At 43.6% G+C, this 13,237-nt stretch overlaps 1 protein-coding gene across 1 annotated transcript in view; it reads right to left on the reverse strand.

Annotated features, from left to right (window-relative positions):
• PTPRO (protein tyrosine phosphatase, receptor type O) overlaps positions 8,024 to 13,237 on the reverse strand; it is a 241,577-nt gene continuing 236,363 nt past the window's right edge. Inside the window, 2 exon segments of the mRNA XM_003126453.4 lie at positions 8,024 to 8,647; positions 9,700 to 9,820. Of these exon segments, the coding sequence (XP_003126501.2) occupies positions 9,716 to 9,820 (105 nt within the window). The 3' untranslated portion in view covers positions 8,024 to 8,647; positions 9,700 to 9,715.

The following is a 13,237-nucleotide window of genomic DNA, read 5'->3' on the forward strand; positions in this document are numbered from 1 at the left end:
TTTGCCTGGATGCTCCCCACTTCTTTAGCATTTGTCAGACTGAGTTCCCACAACATGTGTGCAGAGCTCTCTCACACACTTAGCACAGAGGGTTGTTACAATGCTGTGGGGAGCAGGCCTGGTGGATTCAGTCTCCTGGTCAGGGTGCCCAGGGTGGTCGAGGAATCAGCTGGACATGCTCACTTGGCACCTGTCTGGGTACTGGGATAGTAGGAGGGTTTGGTGGTCCAAATATGCAGAGAGAGAGATCGAGAGCTGGGGAAGAAGTCAGCATCTATTCCATGCTAACTCTGCCAGGCCCTCAGCTAGTACTGTACACAACCAGCTCTAAGTTTTACCGCAGCTCCACAAAGTAGTGCTTTGGCTTTCGTGGGTGTGCTGAGGCTCACAGATAGTAGGTGACTTCCCATAGGCTGCTGGGCATCAGAGCACAGGCTGCTGTGACTCGAAAGACTGTAACTCTTTCACGCATGACACTTTGCGGCCCCAAACCACCAGGCATCACACCTAGGCGCCCTCAGCGCAAGCCTGTGGAGGAAGCTCATCCTATTCCCACTCATGAACAAGGCAGCTGGTTCACAAGCGTCACCTGCCCACTTCAAGCCTCTACTCTTGACTCTACCCAGGTGTACTTACATATTACGGGTCTTACATATTACGGTTTGGACACATTGGCTTTTTTGTTCTAGAAGAGGTTAGCCAGCTTTTGAGACAGAGTTTTATTGCCACAAATGTGCACAGATGGCCTGAACTGTTGCAAGACATTGTCACTGAAGGTGGACCAGGCCCTGGCATAACTTTGCTGGGAAACCTGCTAGTGTGGCTTTGGTGCCCTGGACACATTGCTGATTCACTCGATAGTGGAAAATCCAAGTTGAAAGCCAGGTGTGGGCCGTCCAGGACTCTTATCTGGAGGATCAGTACCTGCTTTGGCACCATGTGCCGATGACAAGAAGGTCCTCCTTGGGTCACAGGCTGCACCTCTTTTATATCCCAAGATCTGTGGCTATTGGGGGGTGGGGTGGGAGAGAGTGTTCAGCTGTCACCCTAGAGAAATGGAGCCAGCACAGGGCAGGCACCAGCTTCAGATGCTCGTGTGAAATGTATTCCAGAATTCTAAGATGGGCTTCGAAGATGATGGGAGGTTTTCTTGTCCTGGAGAGCCATGTAATACACTAAGTTATTCCAGGTACTGTTATTAGCCCCTTACACATTATCTTCGTTATTTTCCTGAAGCCCCGTGAGAAAGCTCCCATCACTGCATCCATTTCACAGATGAGAGCACTGAATCACAGTCAGGTGCCGAGTCTTAGCTTGAGTTTCTCTCCCAACCACAGTCTCTTGGTCTAAACCCTTCCATCTGCTATACTGCTGGGCTCTGTGCTGCCCTGCTTCCCAGGTTCACAAGTTAAGGGAGGATGTGATTAGTTGGTTTTGAACATGAAAGAATCCTCCAAGACCATTCTGTTGTTTGTGTTTGTACAAGCAGTTGTGGTTGCAGTTAACCTTTCCCTTTTGAAACAGCCCTTTTGGACTTTTTGGAGTCCGTAGAACTGAACAAAAGCACGCTGTGTCAGCTGGCTTTGAACTCCTCTCCACTGCTCTAGACTCACCATGACACCCAGTCTCAGCTTCTCCTCACAGACCAAGTCTCAAGGCCCCCCATCCGTATGAGCTTTCACTGACATGGGACCACTCTGGGGCCTGTTTATCATTGGAACCCAGGACTCACATTCAGAGCTTTGCATGTAGTTCAAAAATTTGAGCGGGCTTCCTAAGCAATCGTCTTGTTACGGGGTTGGTAAAGGGACAACAAAAAAAAAAAAGAGGAGGAGAGATATAACTTGGAGGAAAACCACTTCTGGAGAGGAGTAAAATATATCCATAGACATTTATTTATTTATTTATTTATTTATTTATGTCGCACCCATGGCATATGGAAGTTCCCAGGCTAAGGGTCCAATCAGAGCTGCAGCTGCCAGCCTACACCACAGCTACAGCAACACAGGATCCTTAACCCACGGAGTGAGGCCAGGGATTGAGTCTGCATCCTCACGGATACTAGCCAGGTTCATTTCCACTGAGTCACGCTGGGAACTTTGAAAAGCTTGCTTTTTAAAAGAAACATCATGGTTCTGGGGTCTTTCCCTGAACCCTTAATTGCCTTGGGAGTTACCTTCTCTCTGTTCTGTCTCATTTTTAACCTGTCTTCTGGGAACATTATTGGGTAGTCATATACCACCCTGAAAAACTCCCGTGGTAACTGAGATGGAGCATGGTTGTGAAGGTTTTCCTTGTGCTGCCAGCTTAGTTAAGGGCACACTGATGGCCATGGCCGGCAGTCCCAAAGTGTCAGTGATGTCACGGTGGAAATGTATTACTTGATGCAGGCAGGTGTTTCTCCTCCAGGTGGTGGTTCAAGGGCCCAGCCTCCCTCCATCTTTTTGGTACCACCATCTCCATCTGGAGATGGTAGATAGATGGAGAGAGGGAGGAAAAGAAGGAGAGTAAGGAAAATTGCTCCTGGGGGCTGATTTTCAGGGGCCGGGGGCCAGGGGCCAGGGAGTGGAGTCTACCACTTCTGACTATCTTCCATTGAACAGAACTGACTGTGAGTGCCTGGGAAAGGTAGCCCCAATGTGCTCAGTTACATTTGCAGTCACAACAAATCTACCTGATTCCATGGAATAACACATGAGTGAAATAAGTCAGAAAGACAAATACTATATGATATCACTTATGTGTGGAATCTAAACTATGCCACAAATGAACCTATTTACAAAACAGAAATAGACATGGAGAACAGACTTGTGCTTGCCAAGGGGGAGGGTAGAGGGAGTGGGATAGACTGGAAGTTTGGGGTTAGCAGATGCAAACTACTGAATTTAGAATGGATTCGCAATGTGGTCCTACTGTATCGCACAGGAAACTGTATCCAATCTCTTGTGATAGAACATGATGGAAGATAATATGAGAAAAGAATGTATATATATGTATGACTGGGTCACTTTGCTGTACAGCAGAAATTGATACAACATTGTAAATCAACTATACTTTAAAAAAATTTAAAAAAACAAACGTTATGAGCTGGAACCTGCTTGTGGAGGCCTGGAAAGAAACTGTCATTTTGGAGTCAGCCAGGAAGGAAAGCTTCAGAAGGTAGATTCCGAGGTTTGTTTACTTCTGTGGCCCTGGTGACTGATGCTTAGGGTGTTTTATGAATGCTTGCTGAATGCCAGGTGAGTGTGCGTCACCAGTACTCTGTCTTTAATACTTGAGTGTGGCAGTATATCCTTCCTTGACCCTCCCAGAAAGAAATCACCTGTCCTCTTGGGTGCACATTGGATGCTTTATGTATTTCTAGCACATTATCTGAAATACTCTGTTGCCCTTAGTATCTGTTCCATCATCCCCTACCAGAAAGTAAATTCCTCCTAGCAGTGACCTTGTCCCATCCATCTTCATAGCCCCAGCCCCTTCCACAGTGCCTGGCCTGGGAAGTTGAGTAAACACATGATTTTGTTTGAGGGTTGGAAACTTACTATTTCCCAGATGGAAAGGTTGGAAACAGACCTCTCTTCAAGGCAGCTCTGAGCAGTGGCATGCCCACAGAGCCTGCCCTTTTAGCAAAATGGGAGAGTCAATTCGTTCTTCAAGCCTATGTCTGTGAGAGGTATAGAGCCATACATTCTGTTTTTTTGTTTTGTTTTGCTTTGGTTTTGGTTTTTAGGGCTTCTCCTACAGCATATGGAAGTTCCCAGGCTAGGAGTCAAATCGGAGCTACAGCTGCTGGCCTACACCACAGCCACAGCAACTCGGATTGGAGCCGTGTCTTCGAACTACACCACATTTCACGGCAACATCGGATCCTTAACCCACTGAGCAAGGCCAGGGATCGAACCGCATCCTCATGGATACTAGTCCAGTTTGTTTCTGCTGAGACACAATAGAAAATCCTAAAGTCACACATTCTTAATGTTAATGAGGTCCTTAGATGTGTAGGCAAAAGAAGGAAATGCTTTCTGATGAATGAAGCAATAGGCTACCTCAGAGGTGGCAATTCCAGAAGCACACTGGAAATGTTCCATATGGTAAAATCAGCCATGCCAGGGATATGGTGGATGGGAGTGGTGTTTTGAACAGGCGAGTGGGCTAGCTTGGTGACTCTCATCAAATGGGAAGGATACGTAATTCCCTTGTGGCACATCCGGATTAAGGATCCAGTGTTGTCACTGCTGTGGTTTGGGTTGCTGCTATGGCACAGTTTTGATCCCTGGCCTGGAAACTTCCCACATGCCATGTGACAAGCCCAAAAAAAAAAAAAAAAAAAAAAGGAAAGACCATGTCGGGGTCCATGGTGATTGATGAGCAGCAAAAACAATGAACACTTGCTATTTCTGTCCTATAAGCCATTGGAAGAAAAGGTGTTATTGCATAAGATATATGGACATATTTGAGATATGTAAGTGAAGAACGTTGAAAAAGTCTTGATGAATGTTTTCTTGGTCCTTCCAACAACAAAACAACTCCGATTCCCTAATTTATTTTTACAAGTTCGTATATGGCACCATTTGTAGTTCTGGTGCCTACTTTACTGAATATGGTCAAAAATCTTTCATTGGTTGATTGATTGATTCATTCAACATTATTAGATAAATATTTGTTGAACAAATGATTGAATGAACTGGTGACTCTTCCTTGACTCTAGGCTTAACAGCCCCACTTGTCCCAAGTCTTGTGATTGTGACGTTTGTTTTCCACAAACCTAATGGTTCGGGTGACCCTGCCCTGGACAACCTTCAGTTTGTTAATGTCCCTCATAATACAACCCCCAAGTCTAAACATGACATTCCATCTTGACCTGAGTAGCCCACCAGGATCAGGCCCTGTGATAATCATCAATGGAAACTGAAAAGAAACATTCTGCTATTCTGGAAGACCGAGTCACAGATAGCATGGCTTTTACATTTCCTTCCAATGTATCCAAGTGGGGCTGTTAAAACCCAGAGGAAGAAATGCATGTGGGTTATGTTTTTGCTGCTTTCTAATCCCTTTAGCCAAAGTAGATGTTATATTCAGTGCTGGACATGGCCTCTGAGCTCTGAGCCTGTGCCAAGCCCCGGGCTAGTGAGCGGTGAGCTAGGAAACGAGCCAGCTCATTTGAAGCACATTACATCAGACATTTCCCGAGGTGGAAGGAAGGCCTCCTTGCTAGAAAGCAGGGAGGATTTTGGCTCTTAGAGACTAAATTCAGTAACTCTACCCTTCTGGCTGAGAGCCAGCCCTCTAGCAAACAGCTCTCACATGGTCTGCAAAAAAAAAAAAAAAAAAAAAAATCAGATCCAAAATCTCCGGCCCCTGCTTTACATGTTGACACCACAGCCTTTGAGAGATGGATCACCTTTCTGGGGGCAGAGACAGATTTTAGAAGAGGGGAGAGATTATAATATCCTATTAAAGATTTTATAAGAGTTTTTTAAAAAACCTAACAGTTTTCTAATTTTTAACATGGGGACAATATTAACTTCGTAGCAGAAAATTATTAACTCAGATTTAGAACACTTTCCCCCTTCAAAAAAGGTTGCCACCCATCACTTTCTCCCCTTTTCAAGTTAAATAAAACCATATAATATGTAGGGATAGATATATGTTAAATGTTACATTTTTAAATGGGAACATAGTGGTAGTTTCTTGATTAACTTCAGAAATCGGCTTTTGCAGCCAAGCAATTTGAACTCAGTAGCACTCCAAGTTAAATATTTTGTTATTCCAAAATCTTCAGCTCCTTCTATGCACCATGTAGGCTACTTTGAATTGCATATGATAATGCCTCCATATTCAGTGTATTCTAACACTTCTCAGATGATTAAAAAAATCTTAATAACTCAGAGGCCCTGGCTGCCTCTGCCTCTGCTCTGAATTCTTTTTTTTCTTTTTTTTCTTTTTAGGGCCACACCCATGGCATATGGAAGTTCCCAGGCTAGGGGTTAATTGGAGCTGCAGCTGCTGGCCTACACCACAGCCACAGCAATACTGAATCCTTAACTTACCAAGTGAAGCCAGGGATTGAACCCGCATCCTCATGGGTAATAGTTGGGTTAGTTACCACTGAGCCACAATGGGAACTCTCTCTAAATTCTTAAGGGTGAAAATTAAGCTGATTTGAGGGCCCCTAGGACCTATGAATGAATCAGATACAAACATCGTTGTGTGAATCTTTTTTTTTTTTTTTGGCCACATCCACAGCATGCAGAAGTTCCCCGGGCCAGGGATTGAATCCACACCACAGCAGCAAACTTGAGCCACAGCAGTGACGATGTAGGATCCTTAACCTGCTAGGTCACCAGGGAACTCCCGAATAATCCTATCTGATAACCTTTATACCTGTGAAATATGGTGCTATTACTAGGTAATTCCACAGTTCATTAACAGAGACTCAGGAGCGATAAACTGCAGAGTCACCTGTTGGGATTAAAACTCAAGTCTTCTGACAGATGGATGCTTTTCCTACCATCAGCTCTACAACTTCAGAAGCACTGGTGTACAGGGAGCAGTGATGGCTGCAGAGACCCTGGAAAGAACAATCTGATCGAGCACCTCGTGTGCCCTGTTTTCTAAACTCTGCATCTTCAGTCTAACCCTGGATACTTCATCTTTTCTTTTGGGAAAACTGATCTGGGACTATTTGATCCCTACCTCGAAGTGGTGCTCAAGAAAAATCATAAAATATTTACAGGGTGCTTTAAGTTTCAGGGAAGTGACGTTCCTGTCTGTGAAAGCGGGAAGGGCACCAGCATCCCCATGGGTCTTATCAGATCACCCAAAGTCACACACTCCCCTCCTGACCAGTCCCTGGGCAAAAACCTAAGGATGTCGCACATACACTTGCCACTTGCTTTAGCTGTGTGTGTTCCTGAGAATGGAGTGACACATTCTCCACATGTCCAAGACAGGATGTAAAGGGGTGGGAGTGAGAAGAGAAAGAGGTGGCAGCAGGGAGGTGAGAAGGCAGGAAGGGAGGTGAGTAAAAGCTGACAGTGCCCAGGGAGCCCAAGCTGTTAACCTGCAGGGTCTGGACCTCCTCTGCCGTCCCCGCCCCTCCTTGAGGTGAACCTGAGACTCACCGGCCTGGTCTTGCAAAGAACTGTGCCAAGCTCTGCTGTGGCCAGCCCTTCTCAGTGACAAGAGACAGTGGGGTGCAGAGCTGTTCACTTGGCATCCTTCACCGTCACTAAGGTCACTGATAAAATAGGACACTGATCCCACAAACATGGCTTCATGAAGATACTGAGGAAAGAGGGGAGCACAGGCAAGGGGCAGTGAGCAGATGCACAGAGAGGGGGGCACAGCCTCCAGAAACACACACAGAAGGCTCCGATAGCCATGCTGCCACAAGGAAGCAGCCAGCTTATGTTTACTTTCAACTCAAAAGTGTTTTCCTTTGTGGAGCCATCACCTCTTCTTTCTCAGGATGTGACACAAAGTAACAGGCTTCTCCATGCCATAGTGGTCCATTTTGACAGCGTTCATGTCACAATACAAGACCATGTACCATAATTATACAAAATGCAAAGAATCAAATGTTACTAGTTGCACAGGTTAAAATGAAACTGACAACCCCAAAGAAAACAAAACAGGAAGAAATCTCTGTCGGAATCCATAGAGATGCTTGACAGTATTACCCAAGGGGAAAAAAGTAGCCAAATAATTGTCCTAGCATGCTGCAGTTCATTGCCGTAACTTCATAAATTCCCAGCTCTTTGGGGGAAAGTGCATGGTCACAGCCCATGGTTCACAAAGAAATAGCTTTTACATGTATGCAGGTCAACAGAAAAAGGAATGCAAACTGTAGGCACCAAGATTGCTCACACGGCAACAAGTCTAAAGATTCAGACTTCAAAAGTCTTCAGAACCAGTTCTAGTTTGTTGAAAAAGAATCTGGACAGTGACATTAGTCCAGAAGGGCCAAGGAAGAGACAGTTAATGGTTAGTAAGGAAAAAAAAAAATCCAAAACTAGAAGAATTAAGACTTAAATTTTTTTTTCTATTCTACTTTGAAGCTGAGTTACAGATTTTCATATTTGGAAAAGATTCGCAGTCGATCTGTGGGGAGAACCTCTCTCTCTTCCCCCATCCACCCTCCCCGCTTGTGTTGGAGTACGGATACCACCGGTTCAATTTCCTTGAAGCAAAATCCCATTTCTTCATGTGTGGCCATGCCTCTTTTAAACAATGAGGTACAATTTGACACTCACAATGCTTGTTCCTGCTTGGGCTATGAGCTTGATCAATGGCGTGGGCAGAAAACAATTCAACATTCTGATAAAATCACACATACACAGAAATTATTGCACTTAAAAACAACAACCCCAAAACTCAGCCCAACCAGCAAAGGGCTAGCAAAACCCTTCAGAAGGGTTGTGCTTCCTGCCCTTTGCAGAGCATCTGGATCTTTCTGGTGTCCAGTTAATGAATGTCCAGAAGTGAAAGAGTCCAAAAGACACTGTAGGCTCTTTAAGGCTAAGTCGTCCTGGTGCTTCTATGAGAGAAGTTATTTCCTTGGCCACATTTTACAAAGCAGGGCTCTTTTTAGCAAATGGCTAGTAGGGCCCCCCAAAATTCTGGAAGCAAGGGAGGATGTCCTGTCCTGTGAATGAGAGAGAGAGAGAGAAAGAGAGAGAATAAGCAGCCTGCGAGAGGGTCACCAACAGATCTGCAGGAAGTACAGTGATCCTTCTAACTCCATGACTAGCTCTTCCTTACACTCAGTCCCACAGCCTGTGTGGATGTCGGTTTATCTGTCCATCTTTCTGTAAGGCCTCCTTTCTGTGGCTCTGAATGTCTTTCCCTCTATCTGCTACAAATTTGTCTCTGTCTTTCCTTATTCTTTATCATTCCTGTCTCCTCCTGCCTCTGTCTCTCTTTGTTGATGGACATAAAGGTCCAATGCTAGTCCTAGCCTGGTACCCACTGGTCCATATCCTTCTATAGCTCTTCCACGAGACACCCCTGCCCTCTCCCCACCCTGTCAATGGTCCCCTCCACCAGTCTCTGTATATTTACACACATCCCATGCTCTGTTTACTGAGTCGAATTTGAAGATTACTTGTTACTTCAGCCAAGATTATTTATAGCTCCAAAATCTGAACTCCTAGGCAACTGCCCAAGGCATTGCCTCTGTCATGATCTTTTTTGACGAAGTTCTCAAGTAAGTGCTCACTTAATGAATGAGATCAAAGCATTTCAAAACTCTGCTATCCTGAGACTATTGTCAATATTGTTTTTCTTCTTTGGGGTGTCTACTTCAACTCCTGCTTTCTTTGCAACCCTTTATATGGCCCTTAAAATCAATTAAATATTTCCATAAACTATCTAAATAAGTAGAGTTGGATGGTAATCTCCTGATATCAAGGCACAGATCTAGGATCAGAGTAATTTAAGGTTCGGGGTGAAGGAATGGAGGTCAAATCTTCACGAATTGCCGAAGCTCCTGCATCTGCCACATGTGCCAACCAAGGTGCCCTGAAGCTCTGAACTTCACTAATGGTATTTGCCTCTCCCTACAACTGCCTCCCTGTGACCACCTCTGCGGCCTCAGGGTCAGTACTCATAGCTGCCTGCTGCCTTCTGATGTATCCCATCATATCTTCTCTCGTTGTTCTAAGACAGGGCGCCCGTGATGGGCTCTTCTGTACTTACTGGTCCAGATTCTGAACTAGGACTTGCTGACATTCTCATAGATGACATCACTGATGCAGAACTGCTGCTTCTTCTTCATCCACATGAGTTGCACACACTGGTGGATAAAAATGTACTGCTCCTGGAGCAGCAGACAAAGGCATATTTTAGAGCAAGATAGCTTTGTGCAAAAAAAATAGTATTTTAATATTGTGGCAGGGTTAAATACTAGGATGTGATGTCAAGGAAACAGTTTTCATTATTTGTGAGACACAATTTTATAACTAGGAATCCAAGAGAATCAGTTGTAAATATATATCTTTTTTCAGCTAAATCCATGGCATATGGAAGTTTCCAGGCCAGGGATCAAATCAGAGCTACAGCTGTGACCTACGGTACAGCTGAGGCAATGCTGGATCCTTAACCCACTGCACCGCAGTGGGACCTCTCAAAGAAATTTTTATTAATAACAGGGCTCAGGAGTTCCCTGGTGGCTCATCAGATAAAGAAGGCAGCGTTGTCATTGCTGTGGCTGGAATTCAATCCTTGGCCTGGAAGCATTCCACTGGTGTGGCCCCCCTCCACTGCCCCCGCCAAGGAAAGTAACAATAGGGCTCACACTATCACTACTTAATGCTAAAGGCAGTGAATATTCAATCAATAAATGATGGGGCTCTTTTGAAAAAAAAATGGTGCATCACTTCATAATAATACACTGAAGTAAATTCCAGAAAGCTTAATAAATTAAGCCATAAAAATATGAAGAAAATATGGGTTATTTCCTCTCTGATTATGTTAAGGAAGAACTTTCTAAACTTTGAATAGTAAATGACAAATAAAAATTTCAAACTACTGTATGTAAAAAGCAGTAAAAAGAATAAAATACAGAGCAAACCAGAAACTGAGAGGGAAAAATAGTTTCTAGAATTATGGCAAGTGTTGATACTTGTATTTTTGTTTAAAATTTATCCAAATCAGTAATATGCACGCTTAAACTGACAAATAAATAAAATATACCGCTAGACTAAATATTTCCACAGGGCAGGGACTGTGTCTTTTTCCTCCTAATGCCTAGCAGTTAGTCTGTGCTTATTAAATATTTTTTGAAGTAAAATGAGAAAATATAAAACAAGTGCAAATATGGTCAGGCATTTAAAAAATGTAAACCAAAAACAACTTTTTTACCTATGAAGTGAGCAAAGCTGAGGAAAAAGTAACATCCAATGATGATTTGACCTGTTGAAGCAATTATTTTTATCTACTGTTAGAGGAGGTAAAATTAATAAAATGCTAATAAATAGCATTGTGGACAGATAGAAGTAAGAACGTGGGAAAGAATCCAATTTAATGGCCTATAAAAAGGAGAATGTTTTCAGTAAACAATGACATATGTAAAACGAAACATTATTCAGTCTTTAAATGAGACTTACAGAGTTTTAGGCAATTTGGGCTGATTCATGCAGAAAAATGTTGAATGAAAAATCAGAAGGCAAAATTAGCATATACATGTAGAGCATATAAGAAAAACGGTGTGAAAATTCTCCTTGAGTGAAGTCTGAGATGAGTTATGCCAAACTATTGAGGAGAGCTGTCTTTGTGCCATGAAGTCAAGGTCATATCACAGACTTTCTCCTTCTTATTTCCCAGAGTTTCTCTCTAAGTAACACCATTGGAAATAACCTTTCAATAAGAACCAGTTAAGATACCCATAGGATTTCAAGAGGCTTTTGTATGACAACTTCATACAGAGGATAAGTTTAAATACTTCAAATTTCCCTAGATTGACTGTATTTTTCAACACAATTTGGAGACATTCCCTTTTATTGTGACAATATCACATCAGTAATTGAGATTCCCCTTCTTGTTATGACACATCCCTTTGTTGTTTCTGGTGTTGAGTCAGGCACGGGGCATTGATAAAGACAGAGAATGCCTGGTTTCTCAACCCATAATCTTGCAGGGGCCAAACTTTGTGTGAAAAAACAAAAAAACTTTGTAGCGGGCCACAGGAAAAGTAAACAAAAGACTATTTAAAGGCACATCTCTGAGAGTTCCTGAGAAATCTAAGCTAACAATCAGGAGGACTGGCTGCCCAAAGCAAGGCCCTAGCTGACCTCCAGGAAAAGCTTATTCCAGGAAAATTAAAAAAAAAACCTTTGATGAAAATAGAAGAGAGAGTTCCCTAGTGGCTCATTGGGTTAAGGATCTGGCATTGTGACTGCTGTGGCTTGGATTGCTGCTGTGATGTGGGTTCAATCCCTGGCTGGGGACTTTCCACATGCCATAGGTGCCACACACACACACACACACACACACACACACACACACACAAAGTTAAGAAATAAAAAGAAAGAAGAGAGCCCAGGAGAGGTGAAGGCTGTCCACATGCAGTACTTCTCAGTTTCAAAGCATTTATTTTGATGATAGGGATTTACCTAATGTATACTTTACAACAAATAATGCATGAATGTTGTCTTTGACACATTTTGAATGAGGAGTGGGAGCTCTGGGAGGTGAAGCACATTGTACAGTGATCGCCTGGGCCCCTGGCCTCTTGCAGGGTCTGGCCTGATGACCCTATTCTCTGACTACCCCTTGCTACTCTCATGCAGGAGTCTACACAGCATGCCTATCCACAGAGAAAGGGGAAGAGGGCTTGTTAAAACACAGTCCATGTAGCGTGCTGCAGGGACCTGAAATGTGCATCTGAAGACAGGGTCAAATGAGTCAATGGCCTCTGTTGGTTGTAGAGTGGGGGGGTGGGGGTGGTAGAATCAAGGTGACAGGCAGTCAAGAGGACATAGGAAAATTAGAAACCAGCATGGGAGGTCACTCATACACCACACACTATGGTTCCTATATATATACACTGGCTCAGAAATCAGCTGGAGAATCATTCTGGCCTCTTGAAAATCATTAGTGTCAAAGGAGTGCTCTGGGGTCATGAAGCTGAAGAAAATAATTTTTTACTCTGCTTTTTACTCATTACCATCAGTAACCTAGGAGGCAGCAGGACTGGGGCATGAACTGGGCTCAAGGAAGATGTTAGGAACATCCTAACATTCAAAATCCAAGTTGAACCACGAAGAGCAGAGGAGTGAGGAAAAACAGAGGTAAGTCAATGGACAAGATGTTCTAGATAAAACTAATAAAACTGACATAAGTAAATAAACTGGAGAGGATCACTGCAAAAATCCCGAGGGAACTCTAGAGTGAAGCTGGAATGTTTGGGAAAAATCAGTAACCTGTGGTGACCTGTGCATCTTCTGCTGACTTTGAATTTTCCCACGAGAGTTCAGGGAAGGGATAGCATACTTAAAAAAGGCTATTTCCCTGGAGATGTCAACCTAAAATGCTGCCATAAACAAAGAGGTCATCAAAATTTCAGGAAAGAAAGTTAGAGGAGAAAACAACTTTTTCTCAGCTATGCAACAAGGTGCATGGTGGCTGCCCTAGTCTCGTATGATTGCCATACCTGCAGAAGGATCATGGTGCTGGAAATTGGTTGGAGGGTCTGCCATGTGAAGGTAGTTTTTAAAAAGGGATTAAGATTCTGTAG

The sequence above is a fragment of the Sus scrofa genome, chromosome 5 (genome assembly GCF_000003025.6).
Source record: "Sus scrofa isolate TJ Tabasco breed Duroc chromosome 5, Sscrofa11.1, whole genome shotgun sequence".
Taxonomy (NCBI): domain Eukaryota; kingdom Metazoa; phylum Chordata; class Mammalia; order Artiodactyla; family Suidae; genus Sus; species Sus scrofa.